Genomic DNA, 27,882 nt, shown 5'->3' on the forward strand with positions numbered 1-27,882 from the left:
AAAAGTTAGAGGCATGAGTAACTTAGGAATCTGAGCTTATATGTTACGTTTTGTTGCTCCAGATTCTAAGTTAAAAAAAATTAGAAGATTTTATTAGCCAAGAGTTCCCAACTAAAAATATTACAAGAGGGGCTGGGCACAGTGGCTCAAGCCTGTAATCCCAGCACATCGGGAGGCCAAGGCGAGCGGATCATGAGGTCAGGAGATCAAGACCATCCTGGCTAACGGTGAAACCCCATCTCTACTGAAAATACAAAAAATTAGCCGGGCGTGGTGGCGGACACCTGTAGTCCCAGCTACTCGGGAGGCTGAGGCAGGAGAATGGTGTGAACCCAGGAGGTGGAGCTTACAGTGAGCCGAGATCATGCCACTGCACTCCAGCCTGGACAACAGAGCAAGACTCCGTCTCAAAAAAAAAAAAAAAAAATTACAAGAAACAAAAATACAAAAGAATCACAACTTTTTTACCAGCACACAAACTGAACCCTAAAAATAACCAACCAATTAGTAACTACCAAGTAAAACAAGGTTATAATTAATTAAAATGTTCTTTTGTTTAGCACATTTGGTCTCTATGCCCAAAGAACATAGAGGGATATTTATTTTCACTTTATACCTTTTTCACTAGCACCTAAAATAATACAAATATATTTGTGAAAATAAGTGTTAGGATCAAAATAAATGAAATATATAATATATGTTATCCCACATACCTCATTTGCCTCTATGTTTGTGTTCCTCAACCCCCACAATAGAAAAAAAAAGATATAAAAAGAAAGATAAAGAAGTAAAATATGTTACTGGAACCAACCGAAATCTAAAGGCGTCAGTAAAGACGGCTGTCTGCAGGCCTTTAAAACAATTTTTAATTACCAGGCTCTAGTCCCTTCTCCCCATCCATTCTCCCTCTAAGAAAAACCAAAGTCCTTAGCTGTTATCTCTGATATTTGTCACGAATATTTGGGTTTTTTAAAAGTTAATTACTTTGAAAATTGCTAAGACTAGATTTTGTGTTCTCACCATAAATAAGTAGGTGAGATTTTTTAATTAATTACTGCTTCCTAAGCCTGTTCCGCACATTTAAGCTATTGATATTTGTACATGGGTGGCATAAGAAGAATATTCACAAAAATTCTGAATTTTAAACTTTTCATTTTATCATTTAATCATTTGATATAAGATAGAAAACAATCAGGCTGCCAGCTCATCTTGAGACCTTGCTTACATTATCTATCTAGTAAAAAGGATACAATCGACTCAATGTTTCCGTCATGTCCACATCAGCCAGCCCCTGCAAGCACTGCTCATCTCTGGCACAGCAAGTTCATCTCCCAACTGCCACAGAGCTGGACAGAAATCAGGTCCACAAGAGAAGGAAGAGTCAACCAGGTAGAAAACAGCCAACAGAGATTAGAAACAGAGGTATCTGGCAAGACTTTCAGATATTACAAGGAGCCAAAAAAGAATGATGAGATCTTGTACACTTTCCTCCCTCACAGTGTAAAATGCAAGAATCTCTGAAAGTGCTGAGCAGTTGCCAAGCAGTTCCAGCATAAACTGCTGTGTGACCAGAATAAATCCTTTAACCTCTCTACTTCAGTCTCATCATCTACATGACAATCATATCAATAATTTAAAAGTTGTAGAATGTCTAATCAAATGTATTCCTCTTTGCCAGGCTTGAGATAAGCCAAAGTTTACCGCAAAGAAACACCTTTTTTTTTTTTTTTTTAGCTAAAGCTCCCAAAATAAACACTTAAAAATCATTTTTGAGCCCAAATGTGGAAGACCATTCACACAAAACACTTCCGCACACTTGCAGCCAGGCTGCTGCTCTCACCTCAGTCCCAAGTGCTGTCATTGTGGCCCCTGTCTCCACAGAAGGCCATTCATTGGAAGCACTCTCCACAGAGCTGCAGGACTTCAGTCACAAGGCCTGAGGGAGGCTGCTGGGGACCAGGGGAGGAAGGCCTGGGACCTCCTGCAGCAGACTCCCTCACCCACCTGAGGCAGCTGAGCCATCAGCTGAGAAAGCCCAGTGGCTGGGGAATCCCACCATCCCTCCTTCCTTGCCCATCACGCTTCCAGCTGGCACAGGCTCTCGAGGCACCCTTTCCAAAAGCAAGACTATTCCTTGGAAACAGTGACAGATTTCATATTGGTTGAATAAATAAATATGTTAATAGAATAACTATACAAATATATCTATGTACAAAACTGCACTTGTGCCCCTTACATTTATACAAACTTTTTAAAGTTTAATTTATAAAGTGGGCATGGTAAGAGATTAACAACAATAGCTAATAATAAAAGAGAACAATTATAACAATAGACTAAAAGAAGTTGTGTGAATGAGGAAACAAAAGAAGAATTCTGCAGAGTGGGAAAGGGTTACAAAAAGTAAGAAAAGAGAAAGCCAATCTGAGAAGAATTTTACCTCAGCTGTCAGTAAGGAGCAGGAAAAACTAGAAAGAAATCACTTATTTATCTGCAAAGTCAGAGGTAAACATTGCCATGTGTATTCAATAACTGGTGATTCAATCATAAAATGTAATGATATGATTTGTACACAGTTGGAAAAAAAAAAAACCCCACCATTCTGCTTGTCAGCCCAAAGTTCCCTTTGTTTGTCTGTAAAATGCTTCAAAATCTATACATAGAAATAAGTTTTAGAAGTTGTATTTTTCAAATAAGGAAAAGTCAGGTAATGCCCACTGGCTTCTCTCTATAATTATTTTAATTGTGTTTCCTATACACAGAACTTTTTCCTTCTATTGCCCTTAAAGGTACACATTATTTCTTTTGCATCTCAATTTAAGGTTTATATTTCTTAAACTGTCTAACAAACAGTTTTCCACTAATATTCATTAATCTCAATATATTTTGCTTTTAGGAAATCATAAAGAAATTAGGTTATTTTCAAAAAACAAACAAAACAAAAGCCAGATGTGGTGGCTCACGCCTGCAATCCAGCACTTTAGGAGGCCGAGGCAGGCGGATTATGAGGTCAGGAGTTCGAGACCCGCCTGACCAACATGGTGAAACCCCGTCTCTACTAAAAATACAAAAATTAGCCGGGCATGGTGGGGTGCCCCTGTAATCCCAGCTACTCAGGAAGCTGAAACAGGAGAATCCCTTGCACCTGGGAGACGGAGGTTGCAGTAAGCCGAGATCGCACCACTGCACTCCAGCCTGGGTGACAGAGCAAGACACTATCTCAAAAAAAAAAAAAAAAAAAAATCAGGTTATTTGGAGGTAAATCCTCCATTTTCATTGATATGGATGTGAGTGATGACTTTTATTGTTTACTAAGTAACAATTCCCTTTCCTTCTGAGAAATCTATGCAATAATGTCTTCTGGGAGCTTCTGGGTCTCAGGCCCCTAACTACTGTGAAATATTGAAATTACAGTGGAAATTCCATGTGGGAGCCAGAATATAGCAGAATTTGGAATGGGACCCCTAAGATAGATCCTGTTTATGAACTATAATCATTTTGCCCCAGACTCAACAAAATGAAGGGGTGGAAATGTTATCTATGGGGCACCTGCTTCAGAGAGTATCTATACAGTTGTCCCTCAAAGCTCTTTTCCAAAGATCATGTTACAATCTGTAATGTGTCCCTCTGGCATAAAAAAAACTTACTAAATATACTCTTGTAGTTTCCCATGATAACCAGCTTTTGATTTAAAACCCTGCTGTAGTTTTCTCAATCAACATGTACTAAACAATAGTCTTAAGGTAAACATATTTGGAAAATCAAAGTCTAGATTTAAGAAAATAATTTAATAATTTGTAATTTAATTTTTAATAATTCTAAGCATGACAACAGTTGTCTTTTTCAACTTGCCTTTATACTGTTTTATTTCTATTTTGTCTGTAATAATGTCACCATTTTAAGAACCAAATTAAATATAACCATAGGAGAGCCTCTTCCTGTTTCTGTTTTGAAGTTTTTCTTCAATACTGTTTCAGGAAGTATTTAGTGAAGCTGTATGGTATAGTAGTTAACATAGGCTTTGGAGTCAGACAGACTCAAATTCCAGTTCCACCATTAATATAATTTTGGATATCCTTTCTAAAGTCCACTTTATTTCTCCATTTAACAGGGAGAGTAATACCTACCCAAGGGTAACTGCGATCAAAATGAGATAATGAGTCTGAAGCACACAGCACAGAGCCAGGCATATACTAATTACTCAATACATAGCAGCTAATATTTTAGACATAGACACACACTGAAAATCTGGAACATGAAGAAAAAATTCCTTAATTTTACCACCTTAGGAAAACAAACACAACTTTTTTGTAATTATATCCACATAAAAAGTTATTTTTACATTATTATAATTGTAATACACAATTTTAAATCTTTTTTAACATTATAATCACTTTTCCATGTTACCATGCAGGTTCATAATTACCTTTTAAATTTATTGCCTGAGATTTCATTAAGTTCCATAATTTATCCACTAAATTTCTGTCAAATATTTGAGGTGTTTACAAATCATGCTATAATAACATTTTCATGAATCTATAGCTTTTCCACCCTGTGGAATTCTTTCCTTAGGATGAATTCTCAAAGCAGGCTTCTTTAGGGTAGCCATGATCTATTTCACAACTTTAATAGTTTTGTCAAACTGCTCTCCACCAGTTTATACAATTTGTAGTTCCTCCACCAGTGTGCACACATGTCATATTGTCCACTCTAACCTTCAGTATTAATACTAATATGTTACATTTACTGAGTATTTCCATATGCCAAGCACTGATCTAAGTGCTTTACATGTATCACATCATCATCCTCACAACAAATCTCCAGTGTAACCACTATTAGTCATCCTCTTCCGCAGATGAGGAAGCTAAGGCTCAGAAAGTTTATAAGCCACGTCCAAGGTCACACAGCAACTAAATGGTAGTATCTAAACTAAACTCAGACCCTGTCTAATGCCACGGTGCTCTTAATCACCTGGCTATATTGCTGCTTTACTCTTCTGCCACCACCCTTCACTCATATAACAGGTTAAAAAGATCTTCATTGATGTTTTCATATACAATTTGTTGATTACTAGCAAAGCTGATCATTTTTACATATGTTTATTTTAAAACTGTATTTTCGTCTTATGTTATTTATTCATAAGCAACTTCTGTAAAGTGATGGGGAAAATTATGTTCCTCATGTACTTTTTACCAATTGGGTGCATCGACACAATCCTCTCACAAGAGGCCCAGGTCCCTTCTTGATGACCCCACTGAGCTGTCAGTTTATAGGAGAACATGCTCCTTCTCTTCTTCCTGCCCAGTATGAGTTGAATACCAATATTTTCCAGAAAGTTATGTCTATATCTCCTCAACATCACTCACTCATGATACGTCTCCTGGTTGGTTTGGAACTCCCTATCATGAATGGGCAGGAAGACCAAATGACCCCAATTGTTTAGGGTGACTAACTAAAACAATTTTTTATTAGGTTGGTGCAAAAGTAATTGGGGTTTTTGCTATTAATGGCAAAACCACTTTTGCACCAACCTAATAACTGAACCAATTTACCAAGGCCTTTGAGACTCAAGCCCACTCTCCCATCCCCTGCCACCCCTCTCTCCTTTTCTCCACCTCTTCAAATTTCCCTTCTGTAAGATAAAGACTGAAATATATAAGGTTTTTCTGTTTGTTTGTGAATATATGATCCAAACAACTTGGCCATCATTCAAAATGTACTTCTCATCACATACAGAAACATCATTAAAACCCCATCTATGGTTTACTAAGCAAAACTGGATTTACCTAATAAATCTGAATTGTAATAATCCTATTTTAAAATACGCTCGTGCATATTTTAAATTACCTGCATTATGTCTTGCAATATATCTAAGTGCCCAGGCTGCAGCCTCCTTGACTCCAGGGTCAAAATCTTCCAAGCATATGACCAGTGTATCCAGTGCTCCACAATCAACTATTGCCTGAGCTAGCTGAGGAGAATGTTTACCAACCGCTCGTAACACAAAGGCAGCTGCTTTCTTGTAGAAGCGCTACAAGGGTCAAATAGACAAAACTCAAAATGAATTGAGTACTTAGAAAAACCAAAATCTAAAATAGACCAAAACTAACATAAAAATAACATTAATGTAAATAAAGCTCAACAGCTTTTGAATATAAAAGATGAAAAACATCCTGCAAAATAATTTTGATTATTTGATGTGCCCTCATTGCTTCCGTTCAGTAACTAAACTGAAAACAAGGTAGGTTTTACATTGTATTTCAAATGTTTTATCCTGAAGCGTGCATTTGGAAATTGTATAAAATTATAAACATACTTTCCACAAATTCATAAAATAATGAGATTTTATGTATCTATACAATACAATACCAAAATGTATTGTTTGACCCTTGGGAACTCTTAGATCATTAGCATGTGCAACTAAGCTCACTGTCAACTGACCAATTCATTTCCTTTACTTGCCCTCAGTCTTTAAGCATGGTAGGCCTTTCATGACCTCAACTAATCTTTCTGGTGTCCCCAATTATTCTGAAGTAACAACCATGTTCCAAAATGTGCTTACAATCATCAAATAAACATAAAGGCAAAACATTCATGACATATTTTAAAACTTTTCCTGTCAAATAAATCAACCAAACAATGGGATATAAGTTATTTTCTCTAGAAATGCTTTTTTTTAAGATAAAAGCAAATTACTTAGCATTTTGTAAATTTTAAATACTGCTTCATATTTATATTTCCTATAGATACATTGTGTCTGACTAAGGAATGAGTAAATGAAACTAAAACACAAGACTAACATGTTTCTCTTCACATTGCTAAAAAAATTAAATATATAGGAAATATGTGGCTGTGACACTCACTATGGTTTTATGCTTAGCATAATGACACAGTGATGGTCTCCTCTTTCTGTTATTAATAAAACCCACTTAATCCCCTATTTTACATTCTAAGTTTCTATTTCTTCACAGTGACTACTAAAAAGTGACTAGTTGACTACAGCACCTGTTTTGAAAGCATTCTATTCACTTAGACTATAATATTGATACAATGAAAATTACAGGAGAAAAAAACACATCGAGTATATCTTAAACATAGTATACCTTAAAAATCAGTATATGTTGCTAATATAAGAAACATGCTATGTTAGTACTGATGTTTTTGATTTGACATATTTTCTTTAGTTTCTTAAATTATATAAGTAACCAAATTTCTACTAATTTACTCTAAATATTACTGTAGAGCTTTGAAGTAGATTCCCATAGATTATTTTCTTACAAATGTGGGGAAAAAATGGTGATATATTTATTTTCATTACCTTAGCTAATTTGACTTTTTATAGTGCAGAATTATCAAATTTACAGACCATTTATGGGTATCAATAGTCACTATTAATTACAGTGCCTATAACTCACACTTTCTGATCTCATTCCCTCTTTCTCCTAATTTTCACTTCTCCAAAATTCCTAACACTCTTCTCTTCCATTCCTCATCAAAAGAAAGGCCAAAAAAAAAAAAACAGCAAAACCACAGGACTTTGTACCTATAAAGAGGAGATTAAATCTCCTGTGAGAAATGACTTAAAGGCTGGAAGGTGAGGGAGACAGAAGCTGGTGCAAAGGCTTCGTGTTTTCACTGCCTCCTCACTTTTCTGCTCTAGTGTTTTGTCTCTCTACAACTAATTAACATTCATTCAACTTAGAAAACTTCTACTGAAAATCTTCTACGTGGGATACCAGAATACAGACTCTGCTCTCAAAAGAAAGAGCTAAGAGTCCAAGAGGAAGAAAGTCCAACAGTATTTGATGATAGAAGGAATATCCACAAGAAAAATAAAATTTCTGTGACTCCTTGTAGAGCTATAACAGGCATTAGTAAGTGACTCTCTGATCTATAAACATAAGGCAAATTTCTGCACCATTAGGATTTATTTTTATTCTGGCAAAATACACACAACATAAAATTTACCATTTTAACCATTTTAAAGTATACAATTTGGTGGCATTTAGTGCATTCACAATGTTGTGCAACCATCACCACTGTCTAGTTCTAGACTATTATCATCACCTCAACAAGAAACTTCTTACAAATAAAGCAGTCACTTCCCATTCCCTTCTCCTTCCAGCCCCTGGCAACCACTAATCTGCTTCTGTCTCTATGGATTTGCATATTCTGGATAGTTCATATAAATGGAACCATACAATCTGTGGCCTTTTGTGTCTGGCTTCTTGCACTTAGCATAATGTTTTTATGGGTCATCTGTGGTGTAGCATTTATCAGTACTTTATTCCTTTTGTGACTAATAATCCATCGTATGGATACACAACATTTCGTTTACCCATTCATCTGTTGATCGATTTAGGTTGCTTTCACCTTTTGGCTATTGTGGATGCTGCTGCTATGAACATTTGTGTGCAGGCTTTGCTGAAGCATCTGTTTTCAATTCTTTTGGATATATAACTAGGAATAGAATTGCTGAGCCACGTGGTAACAAATGTTTCACTGACTGCGGACCTGCCAAAGTGTTTTCACAGTGGTTGCCCCCATTTTACATTCCTACCAGCAATGTATGAAAGTTCCAATTTCTCCATGTCTTTACCAACACTTGTTATTTTCTTTTTATTTTTTGTTATGGCCACCCTAGAAGGTATGAAGGATACCTCATTGTGGTTTTGATGTGCATTTCTTAATGACTAATGCTGTGGAGCATTAGTTTGTACATATTATTTGGAGAAATGTCTATTTAATTCCTTTGCCCATTTTTCAATTGGCTTGTCTTTTTGTTACACAAATAGGAATTTAATCCCAAAGATATGTCAAGAAAGCTCTATCCCTAGGTTACGATAAACTACCAGAATAGAATGAACAGTCCAAAACCTATCTACAGGTGGTCCTTAACTACGGTGAAAACCAAATAGCTGGCACTGTATAGAAATAGAAAGTGGTACCAGATAGGAGGGGAAAAAATGGGGCACTTTTAGGTAGTGCTTAACAGAGTTGACATGCCTATAACTTGGTAAAAAAAGATTTCTCAAACCTTCCATTACACATACTTATTCTCTTCCTCTTTTTGGTTGCTTCTCTAGCCCTTGCCTCAAGGCTGTCTCTCACTATTTCCTTTAACTTGGTTTCACCAGCATATAAGGATTGCTGAGATCAACTATTTGCCTAGGGTCTACATACTTCCCTAAGACAGATCCGATAGCATTGTTTAAAACTCCCATATATAGAAATACTGCTTTATGTATAATTATCCCCTAAAAAATCTGTTTTCTCCTTATATTATCAATAATAGATAAATGGTGGTTATCGGCACCAAAGCAAAATACCCTAAAAATACGATTACATGCAGCTCAGAGAATTGGAGATTGTGTTAACCCCCTAATAATTCTGATGCCTACAGGCTTGCAACTGTATCCAAACTGTCACATTTTTAAAGATCTAAAACAAAAAACATATAACTAGTTTTTTAAAATTCTTACATTCTGTTCTGCCAATGAATAAACAAGCTGTGGAAGAATGTCACACTTCACAACAGCTTCTGCTAGGTCATCATTATAATTGGCCAGTCTCCCAAGAGCCAAAGCAGCAGTCTGTTGAATTGTTGGGACCACATCCAGAAGAAGAGTTCTCAGCAAAGACATTACACCTGAGTTAAATTAGGAAAGAATAGAAGTCAGAAAAATTAAAATTAAAAAGCAAAAATACAATTTGGCATATATGCAGACAGTAAAAATAAAGGGAAAAAATCAGTAAAAACAAAACTATTCACTAAAAACTAATGGCAATTTAGAAGTACCTAACTGGCCAAGACACAGAATAATACAAGCTATAATTATTAAACATGCAGTACAGCATGGAAATAAGAAAGGCTTTGGATTTAGGTAACAATCCCTGATTCAGCAAGTCCTGTCTATATTACCTGATAGGGTTATCATGAGGCATTCAGAGAAAGATTGTAGACTATGCTATGATGTCTAGCACAAAAAAGATAGGGCTCCCCCCAGACTTTGCAAATCTTATCTTTCAAGGCTTATTTCAAGGCCTCACCTGCATATTATCTCCAAATAAATGTCTTGGAGATAAGGAAGCGTATTACTAGTGCTCATCATATTCATCCAAGGGTTGAATGCATAGTAGGTATATCATCATCATCACCACAACAGCAACAAAGTAAAAGTAGCTTATATTTATCAAGGACTTATTATATATAAGCACTGTTCTAAGGACTTTTTTCCATAATAACTCATTTAACTTTTATAACAAAACTATGAAGCAGGCCCTACTATTATGTCTCTTTTACAGATGAGAAAATTGAGGCTGAGAAAGGTTGTCACACAACTAATGAATGGTGAAGCAAGGTTATATACTTCATACATTTTTCATTGATAATTGTTAAAGAACACATATTGAAAACTGAGGAGGTGGGAAGAGAGATACCAATAGTATTCGTATTGTGGTCATTATACTGGATATTCCAGCTCTTTCTATTAACTTTGCCTTACTGTAAAATCTGCAAAAGAGTCAACTGCCATTTCTGTTTTAATGATGCTGTTTTAGTCTAAGATTACAAGAAAGGTAATGACAGAATTCAAACTATAACAAAGTACCCCTTGACTTTCTACACTTTAATTTACACCAGTCTAGTCAATTAGATATCATTAAATCTTTTCTTTAAAAACGTATCCCAGTTATACACAAAAGCAAATATTACCAGTATTCTTTTATAGTATTATATGCAGAAACATTTGAAATAGAACAAAAAGAAAACATTTACAGTAACATCTAAACACTTGATCTTAGCCAAAGGCCGAGAAGCCATTATAGTAATACTTAGGATTAGACTAAAATAAAAGAGTACTAGCAAATAACGTAAGCAGAGAGCAGTGATGCTTATCACAGACACATTTAATGATGTGACCTATGGATTTTCCTAGTTTCCGGTTTTACTTAGTCATTAGTTTTGTACCTAAGTTGACTAGGTTAGATCATCTTCTATTACCTTTGCAGGTGTGAATACCACGAAGGCTGGTTAGCACTGCAGACACACAGAGCCCCCTGCCCACACTTGGGTCATAGCTCATGTTCAACACATCCAGTGTTCATGGGTGTTGCTTATATATTATTATCTATACTGTTTGCTAGAGATAATTTCTGAAATATCTTACAACAAAAGTTTAAAGCACAGAACAAGGTATTAGCATGACTACTCAATGGTAACATGGGTTATTTCAGGAAAGGTGGATTTAAAACAATTGTCCATCTCTTTGTAGTTTGCTTTATTACTTCATTCATTGTTGTTGTTGGTTTTTTACTGGGTAAAATACAAATAAAACAAAAATTACCATTTTAACCATTTTTAAGTTTACAGTTCAGTGGAGTTAAGTACATCCACAATGTGTGACCATCACCACTAACTGCCAAACTGTTTTCCCCAGCAGCTCAGCCACTTTACATTCCCATCAGTAAAGTACCAAGGTTCCAATTTCTCTACATCCTTACCAGCACTTGTAATTTTCCATTTTAAAAAAAATAACAGCAGGCTGGGCGTGGTGGCTCACGCCTGTAATCCCAGCACTTTGGGAGGCCAAGGCGGGTGGATCACGAGGTCAGGAGATCGAGACCACCCTGGCTAACACAGTGAAACCCCGTCTCTACCAAAAATACAAAAATAATTAGCCAGGCATGGTGGTGGGCACCTGCAGTCCCAGCTACTCGAGAGGCTGAGGCAGGAGAATGGCGTGAACCCAGGAGGTGGAGCTTGCAGTAAGCCGAGATCGTGCCACTGCACTCCAGCCTGGGTGACAGAGCTAGGCTCCATCTCAAAAAAATAAATAAATAAATAACAGCCATCCGAATGTGGATGAGGTAGTGTCTCACTGTGATTTTGATTTGCATTTCCATAGCACTGATAATATTGAGCATCTTATCTGCTCATTGGCCATTTGTACATCTTCTTTGAAGAAATGTCAGGACAAGCCCTGTGACCATTTTTGAATTGGGCACAGGGTTTGGCCTGACATTGTGTTGTCATTATCATTGAGCATTACATGTTTTCATTTTTTTTTTTTTTGTTTTTTTTTTTTTTTGAATCATAGCTTTGCTCTGTTGCCTAGGCTATAGTGCAGTGGTGCAATCATGACTCACTGCAGCCTCAACCTCTCAGGTTCAAGCAGTCCTCCCACTCAGCCTTACAAATAACTGAGTGCACTGTACCTGGCTAATTTTTATTATTTTTTGTAGAGATGAAGGTCTTACTATGTTGCCCAGGTTGGTCTCAAACTCCTGGGCTCAAGAGAACCTCCCATCTTGGCCTCCCACAGTGCTGGAATTACAGGCATGAGCCACTGTGCCTGGCCTTACTTCATATTTTTTATAACAAATATGCACTATTATAATTAAAATAAATCAATACTCTAAAAAAAATCTAAATTTGTTATCATATATTTAAAGTTTCATAATAAATGCATGAATGAGGTAAAAAAAAAAGTATGCTTAGAATAGCTTTAAAGAATCACAATTAAGTTTCATGTTATTTTTTCCTGATTATTCTGGGCTTTTTATTTTGTTTTTGGGGATATATATATATATATTTGCCCACTTGATATTTTTATGTAAAGGCAGTGGTTTATCATCTTTTGAAATTTTTCATATTGAATTATATTTTGAATTAAATCTAAAGAACTGTGAACACATATTAAGGATTTAAGAATGAATTAATTTACCTGGCATTCTAATATTTAATTATAAGTGTTTGTTATAGTATTTAATCTACCACAAATCTCCCAATTTTAAAAAATTTTAGTTTATAATTTAGAAGTAAAATATTTTGCCCACTCAAAAAGGTATTAACTATTCCATATACCCAAGGGAGTATTTGTTTTTTCTTTTGAGATGGAGTCTCACTTACTCTGTCACCCAGGCTGGTACCTTCTTGGCCCACTGCAATCTCTGCCTCCCAGGTTCCAGTGATTCTTCTGCCTCAGCCTTTTAAGTAGCTGAGATTACAGGCATGCACCACCATGCCCAGCCAATTTTTGTATTTTTAGTAGAGACGGGGCTTCCCCATGTTGGCCAAGCTGCTCTCAAAACTCCTGAGCTCAAGTGATATACCCACCTTGGCCTCCCAAAGTGCTAGGATTACAGGCCTGAGTCCCCACACCTGGCTGGAATTCTCTTTTTTATATATTTTCTCCATGTTTATATTGCATCTGGCTCATTAAATATTAATATAAGGCCAATAAAATGACTCATAATTCTCTTCCTTCTATTTCTATATCCAATGTCAAAGTTAGGCTTATATGTGAAATGTTTCTGCTTATTATAATTTTCCTATATTGTTTAGTTTAGACAGTAGCACAGTGAGAATTCTGAAAAATTTTTAAATCTACAAATTTATATAAATAAAAGCTAAAGTGTCCATTTGAAATATCTGTTGGAATAACCTTATTCAATAAATGACCTTCCATAAGGTCATTTTTACTGGAGAAGAAAATAAATTCTCAAAAATAGTACCCCAAATTTCTAGTCCTTAAATTGCCTCTTAGTGTTTCATAATTATCAGTCCCCATGTGCTTCTCTTCCTCTAAAGAGACATGTTTTTACCTCTTACATATATTAAACATGGAGACTTTGTTATTCTAACTACAAGTTCCTCTTAAAAATACAGATAAATATTCAAGGAAACTGCAAAAAAAATGGTGACAATGGAAGGAAGGAAGGAAAGAAGGAGGAAGGAAGGAAGAAGGAAGGAAGGAAGGAAAGAAGGAAGGAAGGAAGGAAGGAAGGAAGGAAGGAAGGAAGGAAGGAAGGAAGGAAGGAAGGACGGAAGGAAGGAAGGAATATAAAAAGAAATTTTTCTTACCTTCCTGTCCATTAGGTAGCCAGAAATCCATGGTGAGTGAATGCATGGAAATTTACAGTTCACAAATTAAAGTAGTCTGAATAGTTGCCACAATATCTGATAAACAAGGCCTCTAGTAAGGAGCAAATGACATCACTGGGGTTCAGCTGAAGGACTCAACATATACTATGTAATATTATATTCAATACTAAAAATAACAATTCACATATTAAACTCAATTATCTATAAAAACAATTGTCTGCTCTATGAAAACTGATGAAATTATGTGAAAATATTTTTGAAATTTAACTTAAAGATAAATCTTTACAATGCTCCTATACACATAATTTATAGCTTTGAGTTCTTGTCTATTTTTCTTATTCTAGTGCTATACTGAAAACACTACTTTTGTTTTTGTTTTGTTTTGCTTTGTTTTGTTTTGTTTGAGACATGGTTTTGCCATGTTGCCCTGGCTGGTCTTGAACTCCTGGACTCCCAAAGTATTGGGATTACAGGTGTGAGCCACCATACCTGGCCTGAAAACACTGCTTTTAATTCCCACATTGCAATCCAGTTATGAAAAAAACAAAAACAAGAAGCCACTCAAAAACAAACAAACAAACAAATAGCCACACTGATCCTGTCCACAGTCATTCATTCAAAAAAGATATCAGGGCTAACCATGCAGCAAGCAATAGGAATAATATATGACTTAAGGTTTCTTGACATCTACTGTCAAGAAACTAATAGTCTAGTGAAGGAGATTATAAAATACCCTCAAAACAATCACAACTTTTTCATTTAATTTGTTATAACACAATGTAGGCCAAATTATTTTATTTTGCATGCCAGTGACATATAGAAATCATCAGGAAGAAAATGTCAAGTTTTTCCAATGACAAAAAACACCTCATTCATTCTTATATTTCAAGCATATAATTTATATACATATTACCTCAGTCTGCTATTTTACAAAGACATTTAACATTGCAACTTTGTTCCTTTAAAAACAAGTATCGCCCCCAACAAGTTTACCTATGTAACAAACCAGCACATGTACCCCTGAACTCAAAATAAAAGTTAAATGAAAAATAAAACAAACAGTATCTGCAAACTGGGCCTTCAGTCCACTTATGTCATAGGAAAGTTATCTTGTTGCCCTGGTTACCTCTAACCTGCTTTGTTAATTTTTTTTATCATGGCAAAATATACATAACAAAATTTATCAATTAAACCATTTTAAGTGTACAATTAAGTGGCATTGAGTACATTTACAGTGTTGTGCAACCACCACCACTATCGATGTCCAGAACTTTTTCATTATCCCTAACAGAAACTCCATACCCAGCTGTGTGCTGTGGCTCATACCTTTAATCCCAGCACTTTGGGAGGCTGAGGCAGGAGAATCACTTGGACCGGGGAGGTGGAGGTTGCAGTGGGCAGAGACAGTGCCACTGCACTCCAACCTGGGTGACAGAGTGAATGAGACTCCATCTCAAAAAAAATCAATCATAAAGTTATAAGATATGTTAGATATTTGTTACTATAAATTTTACAAAGCTTTAAAAATTCAAATTCCAACAATATGCTTCATTTTAATCTAAAGCTACATTCTATGCAACCACTTACTATGAAACTGCTACTACAGTTCATTCGGGTTTTACAACAAGTGATTTTTGCACAAAATTAACCAATTAAACAGTAAAGGATTCACCTTTCACTGTCAATATTACCATCTGACTCAGGCATTCTTTCTGGGGTCCAATAAGAAAGAATATAATAGAAACTTCATGCTTTACAAACAGAAGGAAGCTTACATGACTGCCCATGTTGACAGACAACAGAGTAAGGTGGTTAAAAGCATTAATCTAGAGGAAAACTAATTAGGTTCAAATCTGGACTCTGCCACTTCTTAGCTGAGGGACCTTGGCAAGACTACTTAACATCTCTGTGCCTCAGTTCCCTCAAATTCTAGGACTACTCACACAGTTATTGTGAGAATTAGATAAAATTTCTAAGGTGCTAGGAAGATTAGAACAAAATAAACACCATCAAGTGCTTGATAAATAAAAATGCTAAAGAAATCAGTTCCCTAAATTTACTATATTTTCATCAACATAATTTTATTATTAGTGAATGACTCATTAATTAATACCATCCATTGTAATGAAGAACTATTAAAAGTTCAATGGCCCCTGGGGAATTCTTGAATTGGTTGATTTGGTTTCTTCCAGCCTTTATTGATTATATACCTCTGGCCATTGTTCCTGCATTTGATTAAGAAATCACAGATTTTAGTATCACATATCTATTTGCCTTGTTTTCTTGAAATACTTCTTCAGACATAAAGTCAATTGTGATTTAGGGCGTTATCCCTTATAACACACAAAAAGTCCTGTAATTTATTTAAAGTGTCAGAATGAATCACAAAAAGTATGGCCTTTTTACATAGAATTCAATTGTAATAGTAAATAATTCAAGAAACTATTATGAGCAAGAATAATCTATTTTCTCCTTTGAAATTTATTCTCATTAGCTATAGTATCTTCCAAGTTTTGTTTGGTGATGCACTGTTGATTCAGTTGTTTGTGAGTAAAGGACTACCTTACCTGATATAACATTTTTGAGTGGGAAGGGCTGAGAGGAAGATGGGATGGGGACCAGCACATCATAAATTCTCATTCACTTATTTAGCAAACACTTATATAGCATTTCCCATGTGCCAGGTACCTCTCTAAGAAATTTACAAATAGTAACCCACGTAACCCTCATTACAATCCAGTGAGGTAGATGCTCTTCATGGCTCGAGTCTATGCTCTCCCGTTTCTCCTCCCTGCTGTCTATCACAGCCCATTTGCCAAGAAAAACTGGCCCATGAGCCAGGTTTGGAATGTATACTAAAGGGTATAGTCTGTTGAATTCATATTATTTCTACCATTAGCATTAATCATAACTATCTTCCATCGGTACTATATGAAACCAAAATTTAATTCATTTTTTCAGTGCAACTGTCTGACTCTTTTCTTTTTTTTTTTTTGAGATGGAGTCTTACTCTGTCACCCAGGCTGGAGTGCAGTGGCGCAATCTCAACTCACTGCAACCTCCGCCTCCCAGGTGCCTCAGCCTCCCGAGTAGCTGGGATTACAGGCGCCAACCACACCTGGCTAATTTTTGTATTTTTAGTAGAGATGAGGTTTTACCATGTTGGCCAGGCTGGTCTCGAACTCCTAACCTCAGGTGATCCACTCACCTTGGCCTCCCAAAATGCTGGGATTACAGGCATGAGCCACCATGCCTGGCCAGCTGTCTCTTGATTAGGTCCCAGCCATCACTGTCTGTCTGTGAGATTCTCAACTGAGTAAGATTTAGAACATGAAAGCTATGCAAAGTTGGATTTGCATTATACTCTAGATAAAATGACTAGAACTTAACATATTTACAATTACATGAGGAAATATAAAATGGGCTTTTAATATACTTTTCAAATGAACATGTTAGTTCCACATATCCAAATCTTTCTTTCCAGCTATCTCTCTCCTGAGCCCTAGCACTGTACATCACCATAGTCACTGATGCATGGATATCCCAGACACGCTTCAACCACTGAAGAGTAAAATCACCATTTCTCTCTGCTCTTTGCATTCTTTCTCTACAGATGAATGGTGCTAATGTGTCCAAGCAACCAGAAGTCCAGGAGTCATCTTGAAGTAATCTCTCACCTTTCCTGCCCCAACCCCTACTCCTAAGTCACCGAGTCCTGCAGATGTTACCTATTTAATATTTCTTATCCAACATGACTGCTATAGCAAAAATGGGCACCCACTCTCCTGATCCTGATTTAACCCCCTCCTATCTACTCTCCAAAACACTGCTAAAATTGCCTTTCTAAAACACAAAGTGGATCCCATGATTCTCCCAATTAAAACACTTCAATGGCTTTCCATCAATTTCAGGAGAAATCTAAACTTCATATGAGGCCCTTCATAATCAGGCTTGTTTCTTCTCCAACCATGACTGACTCTCCTCTTCTTGCCCTATTATCCTGAGCTCCAGTCATACTAAACATTGGCCTTTTCCATCAGCACAACCTTTTCTCTTGTCTTCGTGCCTTTACACATAATGTTCCCTCTACCTGAATGCCATTTCATCTGGCTAACTCCCAGGAAATTCAGCACAGTATGTGTGTGATTATATACCTCCTCCTAGATGTCTCCCTTGAACGATATCCCTCATTCCCAAATCTTGAGTAAGGTGCCCTTCGAATAAACAATAATTTATGTATATGTCTCTCCATTAGCAAATAAGCCACTTCAGCACAGGGAATATGCCTCCTATTTTTGCAGGGTCAGCATCTAAACATCCACCTGGCACTTGGACACTCAATAAATGTTAATTGAATAATGAATAAACCAGCTGTGAAAATTAATGTGCAATTTTATCTATTTTCCGGTAAATTTTAGTTAAAATAAAAGCAAAATCAGTAATATTGTGTTCACAGTTATTTTCTTTTTAGGTACAAGAAGTCAGGTACGTGCACAGCACTATTAACATAAAATCATAAAGCTTTAAGGAACTCAAATGGGTCATTCAAACTGTTTCCTCACCTAAAATCACCCCATACTGTGTAGACAAAACTCTATTTTAATTTGAAAGTCTTTTTAGAAAGCTGCCAATGTTGAATTAGTCCTGTCTTCTTTTACTAATGTGTTTTCTCTTTTACAGTAAATACCTAATTACATCCATCTGTTTGCAGAAGACTGAAATCAGGAATGGGGCAGCACAGAGAATAAACAGGACAGTACTAACAGGATTATCTGCTCCAAGAGTTTTCATGGGTAACATGTCAAGAGAAAATGTATGGAAGGCAATCAGTTTGAAAAATCTATCTTTAGATAGAATTAATGTTTTATTTTATTCACACTTCACTACTCTAAAATATTTGAAATAGTTTACTCCAAAATATTAATATATGTACACAAAGGTACGTACACAGTACCATCTCCCCTATGTAGTGGGGAGGAGAACTGATATTTTATCAGAAATGTAGGTTAAAGATAGCTGCTGTAACTGAGTTCTGAACAGAGCACTGTTTCCTGACAGCAAAAGTAAAAAGGAAAACATTTTGTGAAATAAAAATAAGCAGGAACATGTTTTTCCTGAGATTTCATATCTAGCACCTATATATTATATATTATACCTATATCATGTAATAATTAATATTTTGTTGCTGGGTGTGGTGGCTCACACCTGTAATCCCAGCACTTTGGGGGGCCCAGGTGGGCAGATCACCTGAGGTCAGGAGTTCAAGACCAGCCTGGTGAAACCCCGTCTCTACTAAAAATACAAAAATTAGCAGGGTGTGGTGGCACATGCCTGTAATCCAAGCTACTAGGAAGGCTGAGGCAGGAGAATCACTTGAACCCGGGAGGTGGAGGTTGCAGTGAGCAGAGACCGCACCATTGCACTCCAGCCTGGGTGACAAGAGTGAAACTCCGTTTCAAAAACATAAATAAATAAATATTTGTTGAATATACAATTATATCTTCATATTACAAATTTAACGAGATAGACAATGTCTTCACAGATTTATAGCAGCTACTGGAAAATCTAAGCATCTATTTTTTAAAATAATCCCTCAATTTTTTTTAAAAAAGGGGGATATATTATTAAACTAAGTCTACAAAGACATTTATATGGGAAACTAATATAATCTAGCCTATGAATATACTTTAATAGTGATTCTAACTTGACACAGGTATAGAACACAGAATATTTAGAAAAGTGAATAGAGATCATTTCATTTAGACACACACACGCGCGCACACAAATATCACTTGTTTTCAGCAAGAATTTTAACACAAACTGAATAAACAATAAATTTTAAATTGAGCCATCCTTATGAAAGAAAGTATGGAGTATATGGGAAAATCAAGATTTCACTTGGAAAATTAGGGAGGCCTGACTTGTATTCGCACAGGCCATTCCACCCACTACAAGACAAGGCCAGATTTTTTCTGAGGATGTAGCCCTGAATTTCTCCTAAGGCCAGTACAACCACTCAATAGAAATCCCAAAGTTCTGCCCCCATGAACAAAAAGTACTTCACACAAAGCATGATTAAAAAGCAAGAAATGTTAAGTATATACTCACATCAATCAATCAACAAACACCAAGTGCCTCCCACTTCACTGTATTCTACCCCTGGGTATTCCAGGAGAGCAGTCAGTAAGTCACAGGCAGCTGACAGCCCAGGGCTCTGAAAAATTCTCCTCTAGCCTGCACTTTCATGCAGACAGGGTCTCAGTCCAAGGTAGTCTCTGCAGGACTACCTTGGTTCCCAACTTCCAGTGGATTACAAACTTTCCTCTGGGTGCATTTAAAGAGCTCCTGGTTTGGTAAGATTCTAATTAGAAGCCCAAGGAAGCCTAAAGGCCCTCTGGAGATCTGAGGCCAGCTTAAACACTAAATACTACTCCCACTCCCTGAAACCTGCAGGAATTTATCAATTAAAGTTAGCCTTCTGCATCTGGCCTCCACTCAAACTCCCACAATAGTCCTCAAGGAGACCTCCAAAGCCACCACATTTCCCAGTTATTGGACAGCCATTGATACTCAAATACCTAAAGACAGCACTTGTTTCAACAGTTAAAACCAAGGTTTATTAGGAATTCCTAGAATCACATAAAATAGTTTACTAATACGTACAAGTTAAGGTAGAAAGAGCACAGAATGAGGCAGTATTAAAAATGAGTTCTAGTTCCAGTTTGGGTCCTAACTCACTTTGTGAAGAGAACAATTATCCAACGTGTGGATGTGAAAACAATTACTACTTCAAAAAACTTTTCCTCATTCAGTTACTCCTTCCTTCATCCTAAATCATTTTGATTATGCTATGCATGGAATTTATGCATAGCATAATGGGGTTAGTGGAGTTAGTGGGGAAAACAGAAATACTGGGAGCAAGGGTAGCATAAATTGAGAGATTTAATTACCTGTGAGGGTTCAGGCAAGATTTCCTTGACGAATCAGCACCAAAACAGAGCCATAAAGACTGAGTAGAAATTAGTCAAATAAGTATAAGGAAAGATTCCAGGCAGAAGTGCAAAGATCCTGAAACCTCATTCAAATGTAAAGTAGGATTATGGCATACCTAAATAACTTTTCAAAAACTTTTGAAAATATCAACACTTTAATCTGTAAAATTTAACCTACGAAATTTGCTATTTGTAAGCCTCACCTTTCTTATAGGCTCATCTACAGTTTGGATTCTTTTTAATTTCCACTTTTTTCCTAAGGAAACAATGAGAGCCTAACCCTGACTCTATTATTTTCTACCATGTACCAATGCTTAGCTAACAAAACAGATCAATGCCCATGTAGGAACAGTGGTTTGGAACACTGAATAAAACTCTGACTTAAGCTTTTGTTTTTAGAACATATTGTTTGGTGCATACAAAATCAGAATGTGTATAGTTCCCTGGCATATTTTCCACGTAAGCATATGTAACAAACCTCTCTATCCCTATCTTTTAAAAATAAGTTAGTGTTTTGAGTTAATTATCGTTCACATTCACAACTGCTAAGACTCCTTTTATACCAAAAAAAAAAAAAAAAAGTCAAACTTAAATAGCATGATTGGTTTAATTTTTTGTAGTTGCTTTGTTAATTTTCTTTTGTTTCAATATCCTTTGAAACAGGAGGTTTGTAAGAGGATCATAACACATGTACCTTGATAGGTATGTCTTAAATACATGATAAATGCTTACTCAGGGTTTTTCCTTCTCATAGCATATTAAGAGGTACTAGACAGTTAATCTGGAGCTTTTATCCTGCTCCAGATACATGTAATCTAAAATTACTTTATGTCAACAACATATTTGACTTATTTTCTTGAATTCTGAACCCATTAAATTGACTCAATCTGAAAATTAGCTTCATACAGGTGCACATGTAAAGTGTTATACAAACTTATTTATTCCTACTCTTCTGAAAATGTTCATAACTACTGATTTGCTATGTTTTACTATAGGTTGTAATATGTGAAATTTTGAGTAATATTTTAAACTTTACCCCACTTATATAAATAGCTGGTTCAGGAAAAGTTTATTTTATATAGCTAAGTTTAAAAGTCATTTTCTTGGAGCTTTTATTAGTGTATTTCGAAAGACCTCCTAAACAGAACTAAAAGTGGCCTGGTATTCCAATAAGCCACAAAACATGTTTTTTTATATTTTATAACTAACAAAACACCTCCAATTGCTGAAATTTTACATTTGGTAGAAGCAACAATGTATTGTCTCTACTATTACAGTCATGTGTTACTAATTATTCAGACAGGGGAAGTATCAAAATTTGTTTTTAAATAGCTGCAAGAGGTAATGGTTCGAATATAGAATTTGAGAGTACATAAAGAAATTTTATAACAGACATTAAACTTTTTAATTGTTCATAGGTGTTCTTTTAATTTAGAAGGAATAAAACCTCAGTGAGAAAAAAAAAAAAAACACCTCAAGGTTATAGATGCTTTGTACACAGTTCTTTCTAGTAGTAATTTTGCTTAGAAATCAAACTTACTGCCCAGGCATGGTGGCTCATGCCTGTAATCCCAGCACTTTGGGAGGCTGAGGCGGGTGGATCATTTGAGGTCAGGAGTTCAAGACCAGCCTGGCCAACATGGTGAAACCCCTTCTCTACTAAAAAAAAAAAAAAAAAAAATTAGCCAGGCGTGGTGGGACACACCCATAATCCCAGCTACTGGGGGCGGGGCGGGGGGGCGCTGAGGCAGGAGAATCACTTGAGCCTGAGAGGCAGAGTTTGCGCTGAGCCGTGATAGTGCCACTGCACTCCAGTCTGGGCAACAGAGTGAAACCCTGTCTCAAAAACAAACAAACAAAAAACAAAAAAAGAAAGAAATCAAACTTACTGTTTTCCAAATAACTCTGAAGAAAAGATCTTGCAACATAATTTATCTGCTTTGGCAATTACTTTGGACATATTTAATAAGGCAAATTCTCTTATTAGCATATCAAAAACACAATAAAAAAGATCAGAGACTTGAAATAAATACTCCACTGACAATTTTCACCTTTAATATTCCTTTCACATAGAATAATTTGAAATATTCTTAATGAGGGAATTACTGGTTTGATCATGATCCCTATATGGAAAATATTTTTTATATTATCTTGGATCCATGATATATATTTACTTAGCATATTGGAGGGAAAAGTGAGAAAACAAACAAAATCTTCCTAGATATGTAGACAGTATGTCAAAGTCAGGAGTAAAATGCATTGGTATCTTAAGCTACCAAAATGAAGGCATTTGACTGAAAAAATGGTTGATCATAATGTAGAATTGATTTATACATACTGAGGCTCATTCTAAAGCACTTTTAAATCCTATTGTAATTTTTTAAAAGAACAAAATCATTTGAATGGTTAATTGACTATTAAGAAAGAAAACTGGCCTGGCCGGGCAAGGTGGCTCACGCCTGTAATCCCAGCACTTTGGGAGACCAAGGCGGGTGGATCACGAGGTCAAGAGATCGAGACCATCCTGGCCAACATGGTGAAACCCTGTCTCTACTAAAAATACAAAAATTAGCTGGGTGTAGCGGTGCGCACCTGTAGTCCCAGCTACTCAGGAGGCTGAGGCAGGAAAATCGCTTGAACCTGGGAGGTGGAGGTTGTAGTGAGCCAAGATCATGCCACTGCACTCCAGCCTGGCAACAGAGCAAGACTCTGTCTCAAAGAAAAAAAAAAGAAAGAAAAGTTTTCATAACAAAGCTTACAGGTTATTTTTTAATCAAAAGAATAAATACATTGAAATATTCATTATGTCTCTGTTTAAAATTGCTAAAGGAATGCTTGAATTGAATCTAGATAACATGAAATATGTTAAAAGTAAGTTCCTCAGGGAAAGAAACATTTTAGCATGCTACCCAGATATTAGTGAAGTGCAGAGAATTTCAAAACATAAAGTTATATTCCTTTCATATTTGTCTTTCCTAAGCCAGACCATAAGTGTAGAATCTTATATCTAAGCCACTTATACTGTCAGTTTGGATTAAATTCCATTGTGAACTCTACATTGCACTCTTATGGGAGGAGCTAACCTGTCACTACTAACTAAAACATGATACTCCATATCTTAAATGTGTACTTTAACATCTCAGTATTAAAATTTAAAAATAATATCAATTATTTTCCTATTTTAAAAGTTTTAGTTTGGCCCTATTCATATTGTCCAGAAAGTAAATCTTTGTTAAGTAGTAAGTGTCCATTCACAAAGGTCATTGAGAGTGACTGAGAGAAAAAACTTTAAAAGTTTACACTTTAAAATGTACTTTTAAATGCACTTCTAAAATGTAACATGTTCTAATACCTTAGTCTGTGTTGGTCTGTGTATATGAAATACTATGTGCCCGGTATTGTTCTGGGTACCTTGAGGAGTACCAGTGCACACACATACACACAGAATACAGAAAATTAACCCATATAAAACAACTATAGAACAAAGGATTATCAATTCTGAAATGACAAAATTTTAGAAATGGAGAAGAGATTAGTGGTTGCCCAGGGTTAGGGACAGCAGGAGGTGTGTGTGGCTATAAAAGGGCAACAGAGAGGATCCCTGTGATTATGAAAGTGTTCTGTATCTTGACTGTGCTGGTGGTGGATACATATGGAATAAAATTCTTTAGGACAAAACACACACACACACGAACAATTAAAAGGAGAAAACCTAAATAAGATCAATGAATTTTTATCAGTGTCAATGTCCTCCTTGTGATATTGCACTACAGTTTTGAAAAATGTTACCATTGTGGGCAACTGAGTAAAGGGTACACGGGATCACTCTGTATTATCCCTTACAGTTGTGAATCTACAATTATCTCAAACTAAAATGCTTTTAGATTATAAAATACATTTTATTGTAAATACATGCCCCCCCCAATAAAAACACACAAGGAATGTCAAAAATCCTAGTGACAAAACGAAGTATCACATAGGTGCAGTAGTAATTCCCCTCAAAGAAACCCAGAGTAATCATTACACCTTAAGTATTCTTAATATCAGTATGTTCTTAATTTTTCAAATTATGTGTTAGTTTTAAAGATCACATCCTATAAACTGAAGATTTCTCATGACACAGTAGTGATAAAATGCTACCTTACAGTTCAGATGATGGTAGAATCATCCAAAAAAAAAAAAATGAAGAAGAAGAACCATCTTTCTCTTATCAGTTTATGTTATGAGATAAGAAGATCTCTCTCCCTCTCTCTCCCCCTCTCACATCTGCAAGAATTCGGACTGAGGACTACAATGAACTAGCCACAAAGATTTCACAAAGTCTGGTCTCTATCTACTTTGAATTTCTTAGAAAAAATTTAAGCGTATCATTCCTTTTTCACTAAAGCAAGACGAGAAATCACGTATAAACCACTGGAATTGCTTTGCGGTGAGGAAGTCGAAGGTGATCAAAGGCAGGGTGACACGCAAAATGGCACTTGGATATAATGGGTCTCATTAGGGTAGAGTCCCATTCACGTAAAATGACTTCCAGGCAATTCCTAGGGCCTCGACTTCCAACCTGACACTTGCCTGTGTGCAAATGAAGATGGAAATAGGGACATCGGGTACCTCCCACACCCATCTGGAAGCTTCACCCTCTCGGCCTGAACCCCAAAGACCCGCTGAAAAGAATGGATGCTTTTGCGAACTCCCGTCCCCACCCTGCGGGTCCCCAAGAGCTCCACGGGCAGGGGAGCGGGGCAGAGGCGTCGGGGACTCCGTGCGCGGGGCGAGGCCGGTGATAGGGGGCGACGCGGGTTCGGGCTCCGGGCTCACCCGCGTTCTGCAGCGTCTCGATGTTTTGGGGTCTGGTCGCCAGCTCCGCCACCATCTGCACGAACTGGGTCCTGGCCTTCTGATATTGCTCAAACACTGCGGGAGAGAGAGTCGGTGGACCCCGCCGCAACCGGGTCTCCTAGCCGCCAGCCCGTCAAGGCGCCTGCCCGCCCCGGCCCTACCTTGCAGCACCTGCCTCTGACTCATGACGCCCCCGCCACGGTCTCCCCTCCTTGAGCTCTGCGGGGAAGCGGCTCGGCCTGCGAGTCAGCCCAGAGGGCAATCGTGGCGACGACTCGGCCTCCGACGGGAGCCTCTTCTCTGTGTACTAGCGTCTCCCGGGCAACCTACCGGAACCGGAACGCGGCCGTCTTGTGGCAACGGCCAGTCCCGGGCGTGACGTCATGGCCGCGGTGCCTGTGCTCACTGCGCGGGGCGGCAGCGCGAAGACGCCCGAGCTCGAGGACTAGGACTGCAGGGACTCTCAGCGCGCCTGTCTCGCGGAGCCGCTGGGACGTCGCGCGCCGTCGAGTGTCCCTCCACCGCCTGGAGGTCGGAGCTCCTTACAAAGCGACCCCAGATCGGCGTGGTGTCCTGACTGCGGCGTGGGTCGGGACCGAGCGCCAGGAGGGCCCCACGCGCCAAGGGAGCCTGGTTCGAGTGCGGCCAGACGAGAAAACTGCAGCCCTGGAGTTGTCTGAGCTTCGACGGTCCCGAGAAATCTCACATGTGACATTGTAGAATCCGATCAACACAAGAATGTCAATGCAAAACTTAAGATGCATTGACATTTAACACTGCACTGACAGTAAAACACTGATTTAAGAATCCGTGTTTTCCTTTGTAACCCGCTGTTATATACCTGGCATTCCTGGTTTCAAGATTCCTGGAGGAGCATGACAACTATGTTCATACACTTAATTACACAATACAAAAGCATTTAAAGAGCACTCAGAGACTCAATGAAGAAAGCAGATGAGGAAAGGATGTGATAAATGTCCTGTCTTCCCTGGCTTTCTCCTTATGACTACTAATTTTGCTGTTTCCTCACTTTTATGTGATTTGTAAACATTTTGTCTTAGTCTTTTAAATTTAGGCTTCGTTATGTTGATGAATGACATCTCCAATAGAAAAGGAGAGAGAACCTTTACCTGGAAAACCAGACTTCCCTATCTTACATAACTTGAACCCTCTACCCAGTGTCTTTTAACAAAATTGAAGTACTTAGTCTATCACTGGTTTCTAGCTTGTCTCTGAAAACTATATACCAGTTGTTTCAATGACAGTTGTCAACTTTAAATGTTCCTCCATCAGAAACTACAATTTCACCAGATGTCAAGTGGATACATAGCCGCAGATGCTGCTAAGTAGTGCCAAGACAGGAAACCCCTTGATACTTCTTCAACAGAAGGGAGCATGCAAACTTAGCTGGTTCTATATTTGGAATGAGTCTTCTATAATAATCTTTGAGATCTCACCCGGACCTGAGCTCTTTGATGAAGTCCTGATATTTTGTGGAGCTCCAAATAGTTGGGGAATTGACCAGCAATCAGAAGAATAAGTGTGTTTAGTCGGGTCCCTAATACCCACAAAGAGCAGGTACATGTCTTCTGCTTCTGCAGCTCACAAGCCAGTGATGGCCATAATCTTTTTACTTAACTCAAAGTCATAAGTTTTACAGTGATATCTATATTTCCCTATGGGAATATGTCCTTTAAAATTAAAGTTGTGCGTTCCCATTTAGAGACTCGGGAGGAAACAGATTGAGTAAATAATTAAGATTGCAAATAAGCCTTGTAATTTTCAGTTCCTTGTTGAATGATGAAAAAAAATCCCCTTAAAACTAAAAGTTTTTATATTTGGTTTCAGTCCTTAAACAAACAATTCAAACTCTTAAGCTATGCCAACTGCCATTTTTAGCAATTGCTTTACTCTTTGCTTTCTATTTTAAAAGTGTTAAGAGCTCAATAGAGGGAGAAGTCTAAACTTATAAACACAACACAGTATGGGATGCTACTAAGTTCTTTGAAAACATACATTCAAAAGCTATGTAAATTACTTTAGAGTCTGAGTATCTGTTATTAACAATATCTTTAAGTTAAATTGTATTGTTCCTGATAAAACATAATATAGGATGCCTACTTCATATCTGAAATTGGACATATTAAAGAAGCTAGATCTTTGCTCTTT

The 27,882-nt window shown here is 37.1% G+C and overlaps 1 protein-coding gene across 3 annotated transcripts in view; it reads right to left on the reverse strand.

Moving 5' to 3' along the window:
* The window catches only part of SPAG6 (sperm associated antigen 6), a 63,119-nt gene extending 37,078 nt beyond the window's left edge, over positions 1-26,041 (reverse strand). The window contains exons 1-7 of one of the 3 annotated variants that reach the window (XM_010367564.2): positions 25,875-26,041; positions 25,693-25,788; positions 23,467-23,583; positions 15,209-15,334; positions 13,862-13,973; positions 9,480-9,646; positions 5,845-6,028 (exon numbers count right to left, since the gene is read on the reverse strand). In XM_010367564.2, coding sequence (XP_010365866.1) covers positions 5,845-6,028; positions 9,480-9,646; positions 13,862-13,907 — 397 coding nt within the window. In that variant the 5' untranslated portion in view covers positions 13,908-13,973; positions 15,209-15,334; positions 23,467-23,583; positions 25,693-25,788; positions 25,875-26,041. The remainder of the gene's footprint in view (positions 1-5,844; positions 6,029-9,479; positions 9,647-13,861; positions 13,974-15,208; positions 15,335-23,466; positions 23,584-25,692; positions 25,789-25,874) is intronic. The other 2 variants (XM_010367563.2, XM_010367567.2) reach the window with 2 other exon arrangements.
* Positions 26,042-27,882: the final 1,841 nt, after the last annotated feature.

The sequence above is a fragment of the Rhinopithecus roxellana genome, chromosome 11, assembly GCF_007565055.1.
Source record: "Rhinopithecus roxellana isolate Shanxi Qingling chromosome 11, ASM756505v1, whole genome shotgun sequence".
Lineage (NCBI taxonomy): Eukaryota > Metazoa > Chordata > Mammalia > Primates > Cercopithecidae > Rhinopithecus > Rhinopithecus roxellana.